Source organism: Varanus komodoensis, unplaced genomic scaffold (assembly GCF_004798865.1).
Source record: "Varanus komodoensis strain SLA01 unplaced genomic scaffold, ASM479886v1 scaffold15, whole genome shotgun sequence".
In the NCBI taxonomy this organism is placed as follows: domain Eukaryota; kingdom Metazoa; phylum Chordata; class Lepidosauria; order Squamata; family Varanidae; genus Varanus; species Varanus komodoensis.
Window position 1 is genome coordinate 2481786 of NW_025335440.1, and position 23765 is coordinate 2505550.

Genomic DNA, 23765 nt, shown 5'->3' on the forward strand with positions numbered 1-23765 from the left:
AGGAACCTGGAGCAAGACTCCCTGAAAGCAAACCTGGATAGGCACTCCAACAGGCATTCCACCAGATCTCAAAGGAAGGCGCATTTTTCTGGCTTGATCCTTCATTGTTCTGTGGGTTTTCCTGGCTTTGCATTCTCATCTTCCTGAGTTCTGTTTCACTAGTGCTGCCGTCAGAACTATTGTTTTAAACATTACGAGAGTAAAAGCATTCCCATCTCTTCAGGATGGAACTGTACTGATGGAAGATACAAGAGAATGAACATTCAAGAAGAGATTCTGTATCTGTGAAGGATTGGAGAACAAGGACATCTCACATTATCTTTTCCAGTGTCCAATTCGTGAACAGACTCAAAGAATTACTATCCTGCATTAGACTTCTGATTGTCCTTTAAGATACAAGCTTATGTGTCCTTTGGGCAGAGAAAATTATGTCCAAGTGAGAATGTTTTGCTCTTGCAGATGCCAGATCTGAACTGATTTATCTACTTATAGTAAATGGTAAGGGGACAGAAAGATGTATTTGCTGGTGGGATGTTTCTATTTGTAATTGTGAATGTGATATCTATCCTTTTGTTCTTGTATTTGAGCTTTTATGTATGCATTCACGTCTTAGCTTGCTTTCAAAAAGTGTTGCACAAGGGAATCTTCTTGCCAGGCCTCCCTGGGGATGAAAAAACCCAAGAGCTCGGATGTGCTGGGCCTCTCCAAATTCTGTTTCATTGCTCAGTTGATTTTGCTTTTCTTCTGGTTTGTGACCTGTCTTTATTTTATTTGAATGAGAACAAATCACATTTTGAATGGGAAAGCAGTTCATTTCCTTGTGAAAATGTGCAATGCCCCACTGACTAAGCCATTAAAATGTGCGTTTTAAAGTGTGCATTTAAAGTAAGTATTTTTTCAAAGTACATACTTTTTTGCACAGGATTGCAAATTCAAGATTTTTTTTAAACCAAGCCTGCTCCCATGCATGTTCACATTTGGGACTAGAATCATGGAAATTTCAAATTGTGAACTGTAACAAAAACTGTAAGAAAGTATGTGCTTGTATATATCCACAGAACTCACACATCAGCACAAGAACTACTGTAGAGCCCTCCTGTCCTAACGGCATGAAAACAGTTGTGCAAATGCATGCACAATTGTTTGCAAAACTGTGCTTTTCCTTTGTTCTACAGTTTTGGATACACTCATTGAAAAAATTAATTTTAAATTAGCTTCTGTTACAACTTACATATTCAAACAAATTGCCACAATTTACTTACTAACCATAGTATAAATTATGCTTTCGTAAACTGTGTTTCAAAGCTGAGGTTTCCAGTCTGGTCTTCTAAGTATATAATTTTAAACAGTACTAAAATCCAAGACTGTTCTTCTTTACAGAAGATGCTGTTCAGGGGTAATGAAATAATTAATTACAGTAAGGGAGCTGTTCATATTCTGGGGACAGAACAGTTGTAAAAATGTGTCATTTAGCCATCAAAGTTCTTTTTCTGTACTCCCTTGAAAGTTAAATGTTTAATGACAATTGGCCAAAAGTTATAAAAATCAATTAAATGATACTGCAGTTTTAACTTCCATGTTCATCATTTCAGTATCTGAGAAAATTTGCCTTAAGAAACTGCAGTCTTCTGCACTTCGGTTTTATGAGTTGCATGGATAGCATTTTTGATGGATAGGCTATCAATTAATAAATAAATCAGCCTTATTTCAACTATTTGACATTATTCCAGGTTAATTTATCTCCAGCCAAATGGCTGAAGAAAAATATATTCAGACTTGCATATTACAGCAATTTTAGATGAACCCACTAGATCCAACCCTTGATCAGACTCCAAGAGTGTTTTACCCTTGGTAAAAGGGGAAGGCTAATCCTTTTATTAACCTCCGGGTTTTATCCTGGAGTGCTCAGTCTGCTGGGTGGCTATGAAAGGGAGTGTGAGCACCTGGACGACACAGCAAGGGGCAGGCAGCAGACACCAGAGAAACATGGCAACAACCCGTTTGCTTTCACATGAATACAGGACCTGAGATAACTCACAGAGAGAGCAAATTAATTCAGCCAGCTGGCATATAAACCATATGTGCTCATGTATCTTCCAGATGCCCTGACACCCAGCTGAAGCTGTAAGAGCCTTAAAGAGTAGCTTGGGGCAGAAACTGCAGGGGCATTGAATACATTCAAAGGTCCAAGACCACCATTATGAAAGCAGAAGCATAGTCCACTGGTGGCTTTTAGATTTTCTGCCCAGCATTTCAGAGCCGTCATACCCAGGTAGCATATTTCCCTGCTCCTAGGACAGGCCTTCACTGAATCTCCTCTGCTCTCTCCCCATCAAGATCACGCAGACTTCATGGACCTTAATGGATCATACACCTTCCTGTAGGTGATACTGGCACAAATGGGCTTTTGTCTGTTTGCAAGGGAAAATGAACCCCATATGAATTTGTGCCTACTGGATTGTCATCGTGGCTCAGCCAATTAAGTTCTGAGATGGAGGAAACTTGTTCCCTGTAGGTTTCAGGACTTTCAGATTCCACAACATTCTGAGATGCTCAGAAGTGCACCATTCCAGGCTGTTAGAGTTTCTCATGGATTGTGATACAGAGCAGAGTTTCATTCAAGTCCAGTCATCTGTAGGATGTGCCTAGAGTAACGTTCCAGTTGGTCAAGGACCATGCTAGAAATCCCTGTTGCCTTATAATGTGTGCCAAGAGCCAGCAGGTCCTGAAACTGAGACAGGGACAAGATAATTCAGGTTCTGGCCAAAAGTAAGAAACTACAAGGAGATGCAGCAAGGAAACCTCTTAAGAAAAACAGTCCAGAAGAAGTCCGTGGATTGTCCTTGAGATTTAATGACCTGCTCTTCACTTCTGAAGAGGAATGGATGCCTTGGGAATCTCTCAGTATGCTATTTTGAATTACTTCTGAATAGAATGCAGGATGTTGTGCCCAGCTTTTTGACTTGTTTTTATAGCTCTGCAGTGACACACCTCCACTCTCCATGCACACATTGGCATGGCCTAAAAAGAGCTCGCTGGGATGAGATAATCTGTACCGGCCTGCTGAGGAAATTTATGTGCATGGTATTTTACCAGTCTGCAAAAGTGGCGGTGCACTTTCATAACGCACAACACAAACATTCCTTGATGAATCACAGCATTGTAGAGAGAGCGTGGAACCAGCTGATCAGATTAATTCCAGATCTACAGAGTCTGGGTGTTGAAATATTCCTGTTAGCACCATATAAATAATTTGGGGGAGAGAGAGCCCACTGCCTCTTCAGCAGGCTGGTCCACTGTCAAGAAACTCTAATGATTTGGAAGTTTCTCCCAGTGGTTAGCCAGAATCAGGTCTCCTGAAATGCTCTAGCCATGCCCTCTGGACTATGAGAAATCTATTTCAGTTCAGTTCTGATCAGGTTGCACCTTCCACTCTCATGGTTTCAAATGCAACCTGGGCTTGAAATCCATACATTTGTGAGCTTGCAATGTGATTCGTGGATGCTGCCTGCCCAAAATGACCAGTCTTCAACAGCATGTTTGCCCTTCAAAAGTGGACATTTTCAAATATATATATATAGTTGATGCAAACTTTTTACAAAAGTTGTGCAAAACTAGGCTCGAAAAAGGCAAAGTTCTCAACCTGATATGGGCTCAAGTAAAGCAAGTACCAAGGAAGAATTTGGGGGACTTTGGCAAGCTTGAATTTTGCTAAGTCACACTTCCCTTCGCTACAGCAACAGAGAACAAGTCAAATCCAGTTTCTTCATAAGAGTCTTTCTGATATTTAAAGATCAATATAATGTTCCCCTTTCATTTTCTGTGCTCCAAACTGAACTAGGAATGGAGGCATCTCTGAGATTCACTTTTCTCTTGCATTTACTTTTTATTTCAATGTTCATCCTCAGGTTCCAGCCAAAACAAATAGGAAGAAATTCATGAATGTTGGTAAATTCTTCTCAAAAACAAATTGAAATAAAATTCCCATCCATCTGCACCAGCCAATTCAGTAGATACCAGCTATTCCCAGCACAAAGAGGGTGTTTCGCCTCCACCCCACCCTCTCTGGGTGACTTTGGGCCAGTCACAGACTCTCAGCCCAACCTACCTCACAGGGTAATTATTCTGAGGATACAATGGAACTATGTAAGTCAATTCACAAGAGGATAAAGGGGAGGATTTAAATACACTTTAATAATAGTGTTTCGCTGAACAAGACTTGGGTGTGTGTGGGGAGGGGGAGGTATCTCAGTCCCTTTAAATCTTTACATTCTAATGAGTTCTTCTATCTTCTTTTTGTTTCTTGACTTTGAGATCTCATATGTGACTGCATTTTATGAAGGGGAATCTGCATTTTTAATGATACTGGCTTTTATTTCCATGTGCATTTTCATTATGTCAGTTTTGGAATGTGTTTTGGATCACTGTTTTAATTTTATTGCATTACTAGTATATTTTAAGTATTAGCTAGATAACATTTGTACGCACATTTCCCCAATGTATGGATGTTGTCAAACACAGTGTTCCATGGATGATGTTGCAAGCTCAGAAGGAGCTGGGCTTCAACCAGAGATCGCGACTGAGTCTGTATTTTATCTTGCTGATATTAACTGGGTAAATCCTGGTCAGAACTGGACTGCAAAACCTCTCGTGCATCTCTAGAATCAGGGCAGCTGCCTGAACTTCTAAACTATCATTGAAATTTGACTATAGGGATTGCCATGTGCACTTCAAGCTTCATATAAGTTACATGCTTCATATGTAACATAGAACATGGGTTGGAGTCTGGCAGAAAAATGAACATAAAAATTAGTTTTAGAGAGAGAGCAGTTGATTTAGCAGGAAATAAGTTATGTCTGTTTTCTAACCCTTTCTAACCCAGTTCATCCCTTCTCCACTGGACCTATAAATAAATGAACAAATAAATCATCATTTGAGATGGCCCTGGGACTTGAATGAGCTGTCAACAACTCCCTACCAAAAGAGAAAACCCAGCACTGTTACTTCCAGTTCCCACCGCAGTGCTCCGCTCCTTCTTTTCTTCTTTCTTTTTAATATCCATTACAGTTCCGTTTTACACATTTCAGGGAAATGGGACAGCTGAAGAGCCTGGCTGAGAAAATGTGAGAGCCATTAGAAGAGATGTAAAAAGTGTGATTCCACTGAGAAGTGTGAGCCGGACTGTCTGCTCCACCTCTGCCTAGAGCGGCAACAGCCTTTTCCAGGCGGAGGCGAGGCAGCCTGCAAAGCCTGGCCCAGCCAGATGCTGCTTTCCCACAACCAACACAGTGATGGCCTGTGGACACTGTGCCTGTGGAGATGGAAAGCAGGGGTACCCATTCTGTCAGTGCTATGGGTCAGATGCTCTGAGCAGCCGGCTAGGCCCAGACGTGGCCTCGCTGCCTGGCTCTGACAAACACTCTGCCCGATCGGTGGCTGGCCTGGCTGGCTGCCTACTTTTTCCAGCTGCAACAGCTCTTTGGAGAGCCCGTGCACCGGAGCACTTTGGAATCCATGCACGGATTGCCTGGAGCAAGACCCACAGGGCAGCTGGTGGGAGCAGGAGGAGGGTCGAGGGAGCAGAAAGGGATAAGGGGTGGGAGGCTGGCCACTGGCGGCAGATGGAGGAAGGAGGGCAAAGTGCGGAGGGAGGATGCGCCAAGGGGGAGGGGGATGGAGGGCAACACAGGCGCTCTCTGACCTGAGCTGTCCAGAGAGGTTTGTAGAGCGCGAGAGCTGCAGCAAGGCTCAAGGGACTGGTTTAGGAATGAAATCAGGCTTGCAAATCACCCTCTTCGTTAAAGGAAAGGGCGGTATGCCTTTGGCATGCATAGGAGGAGCCGTGCCCAAAGGGCCCCTTAAAACTCTCCATCATATTTGTGGACAGAGAATAGGAAGGGGAAATATCATATCAGTTCTCCAGAGGGGGGAGATACTGGCAGCACACTTTTCCTGCAGCATCTGTATGGTTTGTGTGTGCGTGTGCGTGCGTGCGCACGCGGCATGGGAGTGGCAAGGGCAGCCAAGGTAACGGAAGCCTGGTTGCCATGTCACATCCTTCGCCAGGCTGCGCATCCGGATAGGTGGGTACATGCGAAGTTGCCTCCGCACACACGAGCCACTGGCAATGGCCAAGACTGTGGCTTTCTGCAAAAACAAAACTCATTTTCATGGTTTTGCTCCCCAAGGAGGAAACATGCATTTAAAACTTGCCTGGATAAATTTTTAATCGGCCTATCTCCCAAATACTTTCTCCTTCTCTCTCCCATGCATCTGGTATCAAGCCAGAAACTGCTGATTGCTTTAAAGAAGCAGTGGGGAAAGCTTCCACAATGACTGCTTGCTAATCTGCAAGAAGCAGGTTGTGTCTCTGCCTCTTTCGCTAGAAATGTTAAAAATAAGAGTTGATTAAAAACAGGAGTTTCCCACAGGTGCCCACCCACTCTTCCTACAGAATGCTGGCATTCAAATCCAAGCATGCCATTTTGTCAGCTGGGGAATCTTAGAACAAGGGTGGCTTAAGATGACACTTTGCTGGGGACTAGAAACTTGAGTGTGCTATCAGACGTTCAGAAGCAGCACCTTTTCCTGCACACACCTGCCCTGCAAGTAGGTTGACTCCACACTCAATATGAATTTGCCACATGCATGTCTTTCATGAGTTTGTGCATTTTCGGGTGACTCAGTCAAGGCTGTCTCAGTTCTTATTCCAGATCTGAGTCATATTGCCTTGAGTTTGCCTGGTACGTTACTAATAATTAAACAAGGTTGTTGTTTTGTTTTAATAAAGGAAATTAAAAGGAGAAAGGCAGAATGAGCTCCAGTCGTAATTTCAAGCAGAATCTTAAGCATGTTTTAAAAGAAAATGTGCCCCCTCCAACCCCACAGGCAAGCATTGCTTATAAAGGGTGGGGGGGGGGCTGAATCACTTGCATTTAATTACCAACCTCTGGGTATGCTACAGCAGCTTTCAAACGCAACATTTAAAAGGCATTTTCTGCATCTGTTTCCAGGGCTAAAAACTTAGTTTCTTGTTAAAAGGAAACGAGGCTATTCGCCAGTGTGTGTGTGTGGGAGTACTCTGCGCTTGCGTGTCGGAAATGGTGGCAGCCCTTTAGTGAGGGAAACCTCCCCTTCCCCTCCTTCCACCAAGACTAAGAGGGCAAGAAAAGAGCTCTGCAGTAGCTGGATGGGCAAGATGCTGGGCAAGAACCTCTGTAGGCTGGTGCTGGACTGAATACCTCATTTTTTAAGTTTTGGGAACTGGCCAGAGCGCAGGTCCCCAGCCCCTCCCCTACAAAGCTTGCCTTAATTGCTAGCTGAATGCAAGGTCCACCAGCTCCCCTTGCATGGTGGTTGAGGCCTTATTTTATTTTAACTCAGACGGTCTCTCCAGGTGAAGTCGCGCCTTGGCTGCTGCAGCCATGCTCCGAGAAGGATGGCCCGTGTGGCCAGCAGGGATCACCCTCTCAGTTCCTAAGGGCATTCTGTGGGGGAGATGGCTGCGCCCCCTGCGTGGCTCGAGTTGTAGGGGCTTTGCGAAATCTCTCTGTGATTGTCAGGCACTTCAGCCCAACTGCCTGCCCTTTCGCCAAGCGGACTTGCTGCAACACAATTCGCACTCACACAAATCCCCCCACAAATCCGGATTTATGACCTGCTCTTATCAGGGCCACTCCCTGGGCCATTCTACCCTGGAAAAGACCTGGGGACTTGCAAATGCTAGCAGCAAGTCTTCTTTCTTTCGGAAAGCAGGAGCCTCCCTCCGGGCAGTGTGTCACCAAGCATGCCAAAGAGACACCCCCTTCTGCCTCGTGTCGCAGCAACATGGGCGCTGGTGAGGAATCAAAGGGTTTATAGTAGCCATGTCATGCGCATGTTGCTTGGTTTGAACTTATGGACGAGGCTGCTGCAGGACTGCCCGTCCCGATCCTGTTTGCACCCGTTACCAGCACACTGGACTTCAAGGCTGGGGGCCATGGGAGGCACATGAACTTCTGCACACACGAGCTTCTGCACACACACCCCTTCTGACAGCCATGACACTGTGTCACTTCCACCTGGCCTTTATCCCCCCCCCCCCCCGCAGAATATCCCTGACACCGGAAGGGTCCCCATTCCATGCACACACAGCCCAGATCACCCAAAGGCCCCTTCGCCAGCTCAGCCTCCAGTACATTTGGCTTAAACTTTCACACAAGCTGCTTAGCTTGGTCATTTTCCACCACAACAGCAGCATATGATTTGGCAGCACAGAGTTCCACCAAGGACCAGCGTCTGCAGAACTTGCTGCCAGGGAGAGAGAAGCTGGCCCTTTCTGATTTGGGCCCTAAGGAGTGCTATGGGTCGCAGCCCCCCTTGCCGAAAGAAAGCTGGGTCAGCAGCTCCATCCAAAACATGAAGGCTGCCCCTATACCCTGGCGGTTATTTGCCACAGAAATAAAGATCAACAGAGCCGGGATTTCAGCAGGAGACTGGTATATTTTGCTGTAAGCAGATGGAACCTACTTTATTTTAAGACATTCATATGGATGGTTTTGTGCATCTTTTATTCTGGGTATCTCTCAGTCACAGGGACTTGTAACACAGCAGGCGGGAAGAGAATGAGAAAGAGAAAGAGAGAGAGGTGACAAAATGCTAATCGTGCCCTTGGCATCCACGAGAAAGACCTCGTCTTGAGAGGGATTGCATTTCCACCTTCAATGTACTAGTAGCCCAGAATCGTGCAACTGCAGAAGGCTAAGCAGAAGGCTGGACAATCCCTCATGCCTAAGGCGTGAGCAGCAGAAGCCAGCAACTCCAGCTGCACTAGCACTGCCTTTGTGACCCCCGCACCCTGCCTCGCCCAAGTCTCCTTTGCAGCTGGGGGTTTGTGTGTGCTCACTGATGGAACTGGAGTTGGTTTTCCCCTTCAGAAAAGTCTGCAAAAAGCACCTTGCAACAGACGTACTGTCAGCTGGCATGGATCATTTTGCACTTTTTAGCCCTGTGTCTGATCTGTGAGGACCACAAAGAGACATGGGGAAATAAAGAAAGATCGGAAATGTAGAACATGCTATTGCTTTCACATGGCATATGCATTCACGTGTCCTTCAGTCTCCTTTGCATGACTGTGCATGCACTTCCAGAACCCATTTTTCAAGAGATTTGCAAGCAGTACAGGGTCCACAGGCAGGGCTCCTAGAAACAAGAAGTCACTCGATTTCCATGGTGGATTCTCTCACATCCTTTTGTGCAAGAGCTCCTTTCCAACTGCAAGCCCACCTGGCTTGAAGGCCCGGTCCTTGCTTTTCTCTGCTAGTACATCTTACTTTTAAATGGTGGGACATTTCTAGAAGGACCAGTGACTTCCCTCAACCCCATGATTGGTGCACTACTGGAGAGACAGATTATAGGCATTCTGATGTTACAATGGCAACAGATTCTAATTTGCCCACAGGAGTCTGAGGGTTCTTCCAAGCTGAAGTAGAGAACAACCCTAAAGAGACCACCACAGATCTTTGAACTGTTAGCAACATCAGTGATTTTCAAGCTAATCACTGAAAATCATTCAAGCCAAAATGGAAGGGCTATGGAGGATCTTACCCGGGCTTCTAAATTCTCCTCAGCCAAACTCCTTAGCCTTAGTCAAACTTCGAATGGGGATCACTCACCAGGCCATTCATCAAAGGCAAGAAGCACTGCAGAAAAGCTTAACCAAGCTTTCACAGAATACGCCAGAGTTTCTCATTACCATGTGCTGTAGAAGTGCTTATAATGGCTGCAAATGGTATGTGCGGCATCTTCCCCTTAAGTGTAAAACTTCAGTGCACTGCGGATGTCACCCCACATTTAAGTTCACAGTTACGATGATATGTGCACAGATATAAACCGCACACATCGTTTTGGCTTTGCGATTAACACCTGCAACACTGGTACCATCAACTCCTACACACACTGGGCCCAGCCTGCCCCAGAGATGACTTGAGCACCCCACCGCAAACTTTAAGATCCATAATGTTCCCTTTGCATGTGACGTCCATGCATTGGGTTTGTGCCCACTGCTGGCTGACTGGGATTTGCAATCTTCTCATGCTAAGGATTCACACAAACCCCCCTCTCTCCCACTGAGCAATGGAAATCATGCCTGTCTGAACTAGCTGCCCACTGCTTAGGGCCATGCTCTTCTCCACCCTGACTCTTGGCGATGATGAAGTCATGAGTTCATGCACGCAAACGTATCCCCTTTCTTCACAGCATGCATCTCTAGAAACCACTTTCACCTGCTCCTTTGGTGCCTCCCCCCAACCAAACAGGCAACGCTTGGTGCAAGCACAGCGGAAGATCCATCCGTGCCCCCACAGTGCATCACTCGGGCTCCCGGCATCCCAGGGAACTGCTCGAGCGCGTGTCTTAGCTCTAGTGCCGCTACGCCCTGCATTCGTCTCGAGACAATCATCATTTTGTGCACAGAAACTCAGAGCTCTGCCGAAAGTGACCCATCCTCATGACTTTTTGTGAACCTGCTTTAAAGATGTTGCCCCCGGCCATTCCTCTCAGGCCGCTCACACACATTTTATGGGCCGGTGGCTGTATGATTCACGGGCGGGAGGGCTACAGCAGTAAAGGAAAGCAGTCGTTCTCTTACCATAGGGAGGAGCCCTCTGTTCCAGTGACCTCCAAAAAGTCATATTCATCCTCTAGTTGGAAATCCAGAAACACCAAAGCGATGGTGTCCCCCGGCTCTGCTAGAATGGTCCACGTGCAGTCGGCATTGTTGATATACTCAGAGGGGTAATGGGGGGTTGAAATAATCCCACTCTGCCCCCGAAGCGTCCCACCGCAGGCATCATCAGCTGAAAGGCAAAGGCAGACACAGGTGAGCTGGGAAAAGGACCTCTCTCCTGAACTGCATTATAAGGACTTCCAGAGTGTGTCATTCTCAGGCAGGTAACCTGAGTAAAATTGGGAATGTCCATACACATGGAGATGCTAGCAACATGCTATGTTCTTTTCAATGTTTAATGTGATATCCCGGAATGTCAAGGAGCTAAGGACTTTAAATAAGCAGAAGAGACTGCTTGATAAATTAAAACAACTTATTGCCAGTGTCGCTTTTCTACCAGCAACCCTCTTAGTGAAGCTTGATGATCCTTTGTTGAAAAAAGGCTAATTTGGGGAGGTTTACATAACAAATGCACCAGCGCACTTCAAGGGGGTTGTGATTTTAATCCACAAGAAACTCTCTTTGTTATTTAAACATCTGATAACTGATCCAGATGGTAGCTTTTTTATTTCAATTGGGAGATGTATCAATAAGCTCATTGTTAGGATAACGCCAATGGGCCAAGTAATGATGGTTGACATTAAAGGTTAGTTGGATTTACCCCTCACTGGATTATGTGTGCACATGCAGGCTGGGTGAGGTGTGTGTGTGGGAGGCTTGAAAGAGATCTTAGATCCTGTGCTGGATCCCTGGATCCAACCCCCTTGAGAGCCCACTGGGCTGCCAATATGTCCGGTGCTGAGCATCAGCTCTTGAGTCCACGTAATACGGATCCCGTGTAAATTACACTGGCTGCCAGTTGAAGCCCAGCCCCAATTTAAAGTGCTTCTGTTAGCACAGAAAGCCCTGAATGGCTTGGGGCCTGGTTACTTGATGGACCGTCTTTTCCCAGATATACCTACTGGCCCATTGAGATCTGGGCATGAGGTCCTTCTAAAAGAGCCATCCCTAAAGGAAACGAAAGGGATGGCAATTAGAGGAAGGTGCTTTTTGGTGGCTGCCCCTCAGCTTTGGAATGGGCTTCCTAGAGAGGGCCACCAGATGACATTCTTACTATCATCTCAGTGCCAAAAATGAAACCTAGGTTTAACAATTTGCCCAATATTTTGTTCTACTACCAATAATTGGTTGCCTCATAGAAATTGCCATGTCCAATTCAATTGTAATGAAATTGGTTTTGTTATCTTGTTGTTCACATATAAATTTAAAACAAATAAACCAGCAAAAAAATAGAAACATAGAAACAGAGCGAGTCAGAAGGGGTCTCCCAGGCCATCTAGTCTGACCCCCGGCTCCAGCTGGCTCCGCTCATGACAGGCCTGCCATGTGTAAGTGCAGCCTATCGTTGGATGACTAAATAAATAGTAGTTAGTTTCATACTCCAGGAAACTGCAGAGGATTTCTTGGAGGGTCTTGCAATATGGTGAGCATCATTATCTATTTATTTTGTGGGTCCATAAACATTGCTATTAGCTTATTACTTGGACTTGACCTTGTTGAAAAGTCAAACTGAAGCTTGTACAATTGAACATTTGGTAATGCTAGGCCATGTCCCAAGTCTGTTTGGAACTGCGATTTTCAGATTTGCCTCAGTCCTGGATCTTTGGTGCTTTCATGTTTTGTTTCTTAATGAGAAAGTGTCTAAAAATCAGATCTTTGCTGATCTTCATGTATGTTTGGAAAATAATGAGGGTACAATCGTTACTGAGTGGGAAGCCAGCAAAGCTTTTATAAGGGGTCAGATTATTGGTTACCCTTAATATAAGAAGAAATTTTAAAAGAGTTAGCAAACATCACCAAATCAGGAGTTGAAAGTGCTTGTGACCCACTTTTCAGTTTATCCACCACACAGCTCTAGCAGGCATTACAGAAGGTTAAATACAAGTAGATCAACCCCCCCACCCACCACCATACAAGCCCTCTGTCATAGCAAGCAGAATTGACTTTAACTTATTTATGATGGGTTTACCAGGAGAAACATCCCAGTAAGTTTTTGGCCCATTGCCTGAAAGAGCAGAAACAATAGGAAAGTAATTGCTACAATTTAAGACAACAACGATCAGATATATACCTTTTCTGTAGAAATACATTTACAGTTGTTAAAGTTGTTGGGATACTAAAATACAGATTAATTTTCTAATGATCATTTCTTGCATCCCCTGTACAAATGAAGGCAATTATGAAGGCAATTATGAATATGAGTACTGGGAAATTAGATTGACCAGATGGATTTCCAATTGAGTGGTAGAAAGTATTTTCTAGCTTTATAGTTTCAAAACGACTTGGTTTGTATTTCTATGTTATTTAATTGGATTTGTTCTTTGTATTATCAAATGATGCCTTTATTGCAGTGCTATCCAACAGATTCTTGCTGCAGCCCATAAACAAGGATTTGTCTGAGTCGACCAACTGCTAGAAGTGGACTACTGCTAAGACTCATTGACTCATGTTCTTTGATCATGTCCAGCAGCTGCCTCTTTTTGGGTGGATGATATACTACAGACAAACTTGGTATTAGAACAAGATATTTTTCCAATAGACACCTGTTTTTAATCTACCTACCTGTTTCCGGTTAAAGTTAAAGCTTGGTCAATGTAAATGGTTTTTCCATACCTTTCTGAGAACCGAGGCCAGATAAAAGACTGACAAGATCAAAGCCAGCCCCCATACCACAATGGACTGAGACCTAATGTGGCTTTCTCTTATTTGAGTGGATGACACAGAGACACCAGTCTCAAATGGACACACGCACAGATAGTCCATCTGCTTTTGTTTAATCCTATGAATAATTGATACCTCTGGATTAATAATTTATATTATTGGGATATTTCTGCAGCAGTGATTGTTTTTCATTTTCTTCTTTTTTCTTTTTATTTTCTATTGGTGAATAAACACACACATACACAGAAGAAAAGACACAAGCAAAGAAACAAAAGACTAGATGTCAAACAGAACTGAAGGATTCTTAAGGCACCTCCCCATCGTCTTTTTTGTCCTCCTGTCAACAAATAGGAAGCATTCAAAAGGCCAGGTTGACCCGGTTTTTCAACTGTGCGCATCTTTGAACCACAGGTGTTATTCTGTAAGAGCATTTGTGCAGATTTCTCAAAAGGATGCAATTTTCACCTGCATTTTTCAAATGCATGTATGGAGTCAAACTCATTTTTGGGGCTGCAGTACACAGTGCAAGTTCAGAAATGGGTTGACTTTGGCCTCAGTGTGAACCTGAGCCTGCTTTTGGTCCGGAAGGTACAAAGTGGGTAAACCTGGATCGAAGAGGGAATGAAGCGGGCATCTCACCCAACCCTCAGATGCAGCTGGTTAGTTCCCACACTGCTGCCTCACGACTGGGTGTTCTGCAACGCCCATGAATTATTTTTGCGTACAAGAGTGCTTTGCCCTGCCAAAGGCCTTCTCTGCCATGGTAGCAGGGGAGCTTTGCACCTCTGCTTCCATCTGCAAGGATGCAATCTTCCCCGACGAACCTCTTGCTTGCCTTGTGAAGGAGGAAGCCACCACGAACCTGGAGCAGTAGCATGCTGCACGCAGAACCGGTCGCCATGAAACTATTGTGTGGCAGACTTTGCAGAGGAGTGTGTGGCAAGACCATCACTGGGTCTGCCGGTGCATGCAGGTGTGCCTGACCTCCGCCCGCTAAGACCAAATGCAGAATGGAGTGGATCTCACTGGCAAAGCTCACACCTTCCTAAAAACATTTCCAAGCCTTGGAACGAGTTTCCTTTCTTTGGTGTGTGTGCGTATGCACAGTGCATGCGCAAAACAAAATATGCGTGTTTCAGACATGCACACATGCAATCTAAAAATGCACAGAAGACCACTGGATTTGCTTAAGCAATGGTTAGAAGTAAAGCATGCTGTTCGCGAAATCTGCCTGCTAGAAACACAGGCACATTTCCATGATGCTGGGGGTCTTGATCCAGTGTGGACACAGGAGGGAAACCACCTTGGTAATGGGAAAAAAGGATGATTGTCCAGGCAAGATTAGCCCTGGTAGATTTGGCCATCCCTGGTCCGCAGTCTGGCTAGGAATGCACGCAGAATCCATTAGGACGGGGTCAAAATATGGCAGACTGGCCTGGCTTGATTCCGCACCAAGAATCTTGCCCATCTACCTAGGACTGGTGCCAAGTTCCTCTGATGCCAACTGAGCCAGCACACAATGTTCCACTTTTAAAATGGGCTGTGACTCACTTTTTTTTTCAAGGGAGACAAATTTGCACGAAATACAGCCGTGATTTGCATGAATGTTGCTCTCATTGCAAAACTTGAATAAATAGACATTAGTTGTGCAGTTTGCATAAAATGCAGCCACCATTTGTGCAAATGGTGCCTGCATTTTACACCAAGTTCCCTGCCTTTACAAAGATTCAAACTGCAGCCCGTTTCGAAAGTACAAACCGCAAGAAACCCGAGTTGCAAGCTCACAGCGCTAAGTAAGTGAGGTGTGCCAAAGTTGGCCAAGCACAAGTAGATTGAGTCCTACATTATGTCAACCATCCCATAATGATCACTTTATTAATAACTTCTATTTTTTTTCCTCAGGCAGGACATTCTTTGAAAAGTAAGTAATAATTAGTATAATTGGGAATAGGATCAGGAGAAAAGGAGCACAATTAATTCTGAAGCTGTGGGATGGAAAAGCAAGCAATTAATTCCAGGGGGCAAGAGATGCGATCTCGTGTTGACGATGAGCTACAAGGAGCATCTCCCCTCCTCTTCTCAAATGGGTCCATGAGGTGTGTCACCCAGGCACCGCTGCTGCAGGAAGGGACAAAGCAAGGGAAGGAAGAAATCTCCCAACCCCAACCCTGCAGCCCCTGCGCAAGCAGGACACGTGGGCCTGTGATGCCCCTACACCTTCCCCAGTCCCAGTGCATTGCGCCCTCGTACCTTAGCCCCGTGCTCTTGTGAGCTCGCACAAGTCCTGCTGCGCTCCTGCTGGAGCTGAGCACCTGCCCTCCTGGCCAAGAGGGCCCTGAAGGGTGCACAGAAGACAAGCAGGGGTGCAGACAGCAAGTGCCACCCCAGGCCGAGTGACCGGTGGGGCTCCGTTGAGCAACCAGTGGCCGCAGGCCCTCTTGGCTGGGGCGGGGCGGGGGGGAGCTGCTTGGTTGGCCATCCCCTAGCTCAGCCCCCTGAAGTGGGGGTCTCACCCTCTGCCGTGGGTGGGCTGGCTGTGGCTGCCTGCAACCCCACCCCTTGCATGTCCACATGGAAGCGAATCCTGCATTGCGAGGTGCTGCCCCTAAGCAATTGCCCGAAAGCCCTCTCCAGCCGGACACCGTAGGCTCAGGGAGGGCAGGGAAGAGGGCGCAGCCAAGCCTCCAAGCCGCGTTGTCAAGCATCAAGGGAAAGCAGCAGCATTTCCTGTCTCAAAGTGGCTGTTCAAGGCCTCCTCCCCATCTTGCTGTCTGCAAGGCCGGCAAAAGGCTTCTGCGGGAAGAGGCTCTCCTGGCAGGTTGCCCTTGACCGACGCCGTGCCGCCAACTCCTGCAAGCGCTGCTCGTTGAGAAAAAGAAAAAGTGCGCAGTGGCAGGGCAGAGCGGTGCTGGGCGGGGGAAGAGCGCCCTGCGCAGCTCGGCGTGCACATTCCCGAATCCAGCGTGCATAGGCCTGTTTGTGCTGCTTGCCTTGGGTGAAGGGAGGGGGCTCAGACGAGGCCATATCTATAAGGCTGGTCACTTGCCAATGAGGGACCATTTAGCAAAGTTATGACCATTCATTAATGCTGAAACATGATGTTGTAAGCTCCTTTCTGGCATACAGGCACTTACGGCATGGAAATTTATTCTCAAACTATTCATGGCAGTGAATCACATAATTCTGTTGCTAAGGGCTTGTTCCTAGCAAAGGTGCTCTGGGGTAGTGCTGGGTGTGGGGAAGGCTGGGAAGACCTCTCTAAACATGCATAGAATTTCACCCTTAGTTGGCTCCTGCGTGAACTGGCTCTGCTCAGTGTTCTGTGCAACTTTTATGGTTTGTGGGGAGTTATTTCTCATGGATATGTTGGACACTACCCCCTCTCGATTAATCTGTTTATATTTATGAGATTCTTCTTTGCTTCCATTTAGTTTATTTTTCTTTATATTTTACAGCTGCAACAGCAGCTGTATATATGCCAAACCAGCAGGTATAACATAACAGCCTATGGCAAAAAAACAGTGATGATTGAATGAAATATTAGCTGGTTTCCCAGAATACAATAAACCTTAAAGAAAAAAGAACATGAATGTCTTAACATTTCTCTCCACTCTCCATGTTTCAAAGGAATGTGATGTTAACAAGAACAAAAATGCAGCTTTCATCGGACACAATTGCCAAGACGTGTCTCCTCAATTGCTCTCTTTCTGTCAGTACGTGACAACAGAGTCCATGCTCCCAACCCATATTATGGGATGGCATCACAGCATGTCATTTTATCGTTGCACCAAGCATGTGCGAGTTGGGTCAGGTTCTGCAAACCAAGGAGAGGGATAGTCAGAACTGTGGGACCAAACAGAACATGCCACTGGTAGCCAGTGCGCCGTAGTGGCTCAGAGCATGCCTCTGGGACTCGGGAGACCCGGGTCCCAGTCCCCACTCGGCCATGGAGCCCACTGGGTGGTTTGGGCCAGGCACAGACTCTCAGCCCAACCAACCTCACAGGGTTGCTTCTGGGGGGATAAGTTTGAGAGCAGCTGGAAGAGGCTGCTTTGAGTTCTTCAAAAGAGGCGGAGGGAAGTGGGATAGAAATCTAATACACAGAAAATACCATGCTGTCAGGTTGCAGGTCTCTCTCTTTGGAGATGTCAGAGGCCAGAAAGCAACTGCTCTCCAGGTGAAGCCCTGAGCCAAACAGGAAGCCCTGTATAGCCCGTTGCGGCTGAGTGATGCAGTGACTCAGTCCTGCGGCTGAGGCCAGGCTAGAGTCTGGGATATACCCTGCCCAGGGCCCCGATGCAGCCAGGGGGCCAGAATAGTCTCTCCAGACTGGTCTCCCCACAGGGTCACCCAAGGCAGAAGGGTCAAGGCTGAGATGCTCGCCCAAGAGGCATCCGCCTGCTTCAGGAGTAACAGTCACACCAGCAGAAAGAGAAGGGTGATGGGGACAGAGAACCTCCTGAAAGGCTCCTACTGGGTGGCAGCAGCAGCTGTGGAAGGTGACACCGGTGGAGCATCTTTCACAGCGATGCTCAGGCTAACTCTGGTTAGCACTGTGAGCCCCCTAACCCCCATCTCGTTTGCACGACTGCTCAGGATCCTCTGTGCAGAGCTTTACCAAAACATGTCCACGTGGGTGCTATGCCACAGCAGAACAAATGCAACCCTGCTGGAACTGCCTAGGTCATTTATTTATTTACTTATTTATTTAAAGCTTTTATATTCCATTCACTGCAATAAAAGCAGCACAAAATAAAATGAAGCACAGCATCCAACACTTCCAGTAAATAAAACCCACCTTGAAACCTATTCAACCTTAAAATGATGGGAAAATAGAAAAGTTTTCACCTGGCAGCAAAAGGAATAAATTGTTGGCACCAGGCGAACCTTCCTGAGGCGCGCATTCCACCATCGGGGCACCACCTCTGAGAGGGCCCTTCTCTGGGTAGCCACCCTCCTAGTCTCCTTCCAGGAGGGCTCCCTCCTTGATGTAACATGTTCTATCGTGTGCCACACTTCCCCCTTAATCTGCACAGGTGCCTCAGTAAAACACTTGTGTTTTATTGCGCCCAGTTAATACACCCAAGCGCACAGGTGAATCAGTGATGTAGTGATGGGCAGGAACTGGTGTGTAAGAGTTCTGAAATGACAGCATGCGCTGAGAAATTGCAAGAGACTAATTTTGGATACTTTACACATCATCCTGGTTCAAGTCACACTCCTGGAGGAGCGGAAAGCCTTGTTTCTGAGCCCAGTGGTGCTGACAGCTGGGGATTCCAGGAAGAGCTCCCACTGAAGCCAAAATCTGAGAGAGCATTCAGAATCCATGATCTCTGTCCTTGAACTTGGGAAGCTAACTCTGGGGGCATGACACCAGAGGAGGAGAACTTCCAGAAGAACGTTGGGATAGAATGTGACAACCCGTTCCCCTCTTGCACGGAAATAATGTGCTGCTCCACTTGAGATGGTGCTATTAGAATGCAAGAGAGGAGATGCCCTACACGGGAATAAACAGATAAATAAGTGATACTTGTTAAAAAAAAAAAAGAAAGAAAGCATGTCAGTACAGCTGACAGCATTTACTGTTCGGAAAGAGCACAGGATCTACCGCCTGACACAGGTTATCTTCCCGTACAAGCTGACTCTATTAATGCAGAACTCTTCAAGCAAATAGAGGAGGAGTATCAAGCAAAGGAAAACACGGGGACAGAGATAAAGAAAAGCAAGAATTAATTTGACTTCCATTGTGGTAGCATGACACTTTTACATGTTTGAGTGCCATCGAAATTCCTCACGATTTACTGAGGTGGCACCGGTGAAAACCTGTTAACTTTACAATGCCTGCTGCAGGAAGGTGTTTTGGATGCATCAGCCAAGGGGCTTTCTCAGGCCTTCCATTATGAACACCGATTTATTGAACGTGGCTCAGAAACCCAAGGACAAGGCTGCTGCTATGAGAAGTGTCTTGCCATTGAAGCCTCGCTTTTCTTCACCTGTGCATGAACGACAGCATTGTGTCAAGTCAGTCAGCACTAGATCACAGCGCTCCATCAATGGCAAGATGGCTTTTGTACTCTCTTGGCATCCATGAGGAAGCGCTTGTTCCTCACGGTTCTTCAGGATGAAAAGAGAGGGCAGGTGGGCCATCCTCTGCAGCAGGAGCACATCTGCAGGCTGGGACTTGCCCATTCCTACTTGGGCATATCAACAGCCCAAGTCTGAGTTCTTATTAAAAAGAGGGGGGAGTGGGATATAAGTCTAATAAATTAATAAATAAGGCCTGCTTCCTTCTTTAGGCCAGGCTCTGATGTCCTGCTTACAGATGCCTTTAAGAGGAAAATAGATGACTTTATGACACTCAGCACTCTAAAGGACTGTTAGTCGTGATAGCGAAATGGGACTTAATGGAAAGGTTCAAGGGTGAACATGGGGATGTCCTTGTATGTAGTCCCTGAGTGCCAACTGACAAGACAACAGCTATATCAAGGACTCAAAATCAGTGTGGCTTGCTTTCTTTTCATTTTTGCCTTTGTTTTTTAATATAGAGCCTAATTAAATAGCCATCTTTCCTTCTGCCCGTTATTTCCATGCAACCCACTCTTTGGAAGTCACCTGCCAGCACTCCTTTTGACACTCCTACTATCAGAACCAAACCTAAATTGGCTAAAGCCACTGGCCTTTCCTGGAAAACAGTCCCCTTTGTTCTTGAAACTTTAATTGAAAAATCCTTTAAAAATATTAACAGCTTCTAAAGATGAATAATAACCATTCGTTAGTATTTCTCCTAATTTGATGAGCTTAGTTTGAAGTTATTGTTACAGCATATCAAAGTGCCTGTCAACAACCGCGATAAACACACACGCAACACACATTTTCGGCATGTTGCACTCCAAGCAACTCCAAGCTTGAGTTATAATAGGCCAAGACATTTTTAATGAAACAATACATATTTGATATGCTTAAAAAACAGCATTACAAATGTTCAAGGATTTTCTTTTTTCAGCTGGGTTCCCGAATCTGTGCTCATTTGCCAAGTGGAGTTATAAACCCATCAGCTCCGCTTGAATCCAACAAAGAAAGTAGCAGCAGCAGTTTGCCCAGCAGCAGCCCCCTCAATGGTGAGAGAGGCGCGAGGAGCCCCACCACCCCATTTTTTTTCTTTTCTTTTTTTGCATTCCGGATAGTTGAAGGTGGAGTGAGGAAGGCTGAGGGGTCACAGTGAGTGAGTCACCACTGAACCGCCAAAAGAAGATGGCCTGCATGTTGTAACCCCCCCCCCCATAATCGAACATGCAGCCAGGGCATGGCTCGTCACGGGTAAAAAGCATGATCAGGGTGTCCTGTTCGCGTGAACGAGAACAAGAACCCCAACGAGTGTGCATGCTACGCAAGGATGAAACCAAAGCAGGCTACGCTCAAGCATAACCGCAGACGTCACGCCCTTGTACCCTCGCTTGCTTGCTTTAGCATGGGAAATGTGCAAAATGTGCAAATGTAGCTCGTGGGGTTCCCCTATTGTTCGCTGTTATTCAAGCACCTGCATAGTTGTAAAAGAGTATAAAAATGGTGCCCTCCTTCCGCTCGAGACCGCACTCCAACGAGTGTGGTCCCTGCAGGTAAATAAACTTCTCTCGAAAATTCCAACTGGTCTCTGGTCTCATCCGCAAAACCGCGGGATACTACACTGCATCTCCAAAAAGAGGGCCAAGGAGAGCACACAAGTTCCTAAAATGCATACGTGCCGCTTGATATATGCAGGTGCCTGCTTAGAATGAGAAGTCAGTGCAAATGCACCTCAGCAGAGTGCAGGTGTTTTTAACAGGTCACTGCCAGGTGCTGTCCAGGTGCTCACTGGTGCTGGGTGTCGGTTCCTAGGGTTTTTTATTTCCAAACCAGGCTGGACAGGGCAGCCCTTCGGGTGCGGGATTCTCTGAATACTGGCTGGGCCTCTGCAAAGGCATCCACGCAGTGACGTTGGCAGTGCGCTCCGAGCACGGCACTCTCCGTGCCTCCCAGGGGTCTGTCCTTGCATGTTTTGGGAGGTGCAGCCCTAGTGGCGCTCTTCTCTGTCCCTTCCAGTCCAGTGGAGTTTTCTGCCCGGCAAAGCACCATCACGGGTACTTCCCGTGTATCAAAGCGGCACCCTGGGCACTTCCTGCTTAAGACCTGGCTGCTATGGTAACTCACAGAAGGTTTTAAAAGCAGATTTGAAAATGCATGAAGCCCAGTGCTACCTGTGGCTGTTCGCCATGCTCTGCCTCTGCTCAGGGCCTCTGTCAGCCATGCCCACCGCCAGCATTCTCCATTCTGCCCTTATTCCCCGGTTTTCTGTGTGCTCTTGTCCCCCAGTACCAGCACTCCTTGCTGCTGACCAAGTACAGTTCTCATCAGTCTGCCTTGGCTGGGTTTGTCTTTTGAGTAGTGGAGTAGGTTACCATCTTAGCTTTAATATACATGCATTTTACTTCTGCAATTCCTTATGTCCCCCCATGCACACTGGCTCCCCACTTGTGCTTCTTGGTGGCCTATTTTGATTCTGTTGACTTTTTCTGTTGGCATTTACTGCTTGAGTTTGCTGCTTGTGGGGTGAGGGAAAGATGCCAAAATGGAAACTCAGTCTTCAGAAATACAGACTGTGATAAGCTTCAAGGGTTGAGTGTGGGTTGTTGTTGAACCATGTTGAACTATGTTGTCTGGACTCAGCTGAGTTAATAAACCATGGTGAACAATCCCCAGTTGACAACCAACATTAAACCATGGGTTATCTTCATGGGCTGTTCATGATTAACTAATTAGCACAGCTGGATTCATACACCTTTGGTAACCCACATTCAACAACCCACAACACTTGTAATATTGTGTTGTCTGAACTCAGCCACAGTACAATATTGGGAGGGATGCAACAAGAGATGGTGGTTGGCCCTGCTCTCTGTGGGCTTCTCAGAAGCATCTGATGGACCAATTGAAGGGAACAGGATGATGGAATTGAAGAGCTTTTGCCCTGATCCAGCAGGGTCCTTTTTAAGTTCTCTGTTTTGCCTTCCATGTTCCTGTTATGACTTGGAAGAATTTTCCCTACTTCTTTGGCCTTCCTAGTCTCACTCTTCCTGTGTTGCCCGTCGATTTTACAGCACATTCCCAATGTGGTTGTTCAGGCTACCCTTGGAAATTGGTTCCAACTGCTCCACCCCTATTACTGTGTATGCATGTACACTCTGCCCTGTCTCATGCTTGTTTCTGGTCAAATAATGTTTACTGTGTGACTTTAAAAATTGGCCAGATGGAAATAGGTGCACATACAAGACAAACACTCTCTTAAAAACCATTTCCAGCACAGGGCTTCATTGAATAGGACAACCTTGCTTGTACGTTTTTTCTTTCCTTCTTACACAGTATATAAAATAGATTGCACATTTTTCTAAAAGCCACATTCAAGACAATGTACTCAGTAAAAATGACAAATCTATCAAACTCAATTATTTCTCAGTTTTGCCACTCCCAACCTCCTTCCACCTTAGTCCCATTTCTTTTTCTTCTTTTTCTCTTTTTCCTTTCCCTGTCAAGAACTGTGTCTGTATTTGTGTGCATTTTTATATATATTTTCCATTGTTCCTACTTTGGATGCACACACCCACCGAGAAAGGCATGTTTGTGTGCATTTTGAAAACATTTGTGGTTTTGTTGCACATTTTTCAAATGCTCATGTGTTGCTGAACATTGCAAGTTTGGAAATGTATGGCTTTCCAACTGCAAAAAGTGTTCAGGCTGCATTCAGTTCTGGCACATGTGATTTGTTCAAATTTATTCCTGAAGAAGCTTAGCAGAGTACAATTCTCACACATTTCTTTTGCAGGATGGGCAGGACTTTAGATCCAGCCACTTGGATGTGACTGGCCAGAGCTCCTTGGAGAAACAGACTAGAGGAAACAATTCATATTGGCTTTGGGCTATTTTATTTATCTCAAGATGCTCACTTTGTGTTGGCTGTGGTTTTAACAAGGAGACAACATGTTTCAGGAAGCTGACCTCCATTTGCCCAAGTTAATGAAAATGATCATTTTCTCAATTCCATATGGATCAAAAGGCTGAATTTAATACTCTCTGAGAGCCTCTAAAGTTCCAGAGAGGATGCTAGGAGGCTAACTGCTAGATAAGCCAAGACTTCTGCAGTTCTGGTCTGGAGCAACTAATAATGACTTTAATGCTTTTATTTATTCTCCAGTTTAAAGAATTTGTATACTGCCCTTAATCAAAGGATGTCTTGGTGCTTTACAGCACATTGAAACAGTAAATGTGAATCAAATAAGGAGGGAAGGACCACATACGTCAGCCAGAGCTT

At 45.9% G+C, this 23765-nt stretch overlaps 1 protein-coding gene across 1 annotated transcript in view; it reads right to left on the reverse strand.

The window, feature by feature from the left end:
• LOC123020788 (CUB and sushi domain-containing protein 2-like) overlaps positions 1-23765 on the reverse strand; it is a 429441-nt gene that overhangs the window by 389014 nt on the left and 16662 nt on the right. The window contains exon 2 of the mRNA XM_044424965.1: positions 10628-10835. Within this exon, the coding sequence (XP_044280900.1) occupies positions 10628-10835 (208 nt within the window). The remainder of the gene's footprint in view (positions 1-10627; positions 10836-23765) is intronic.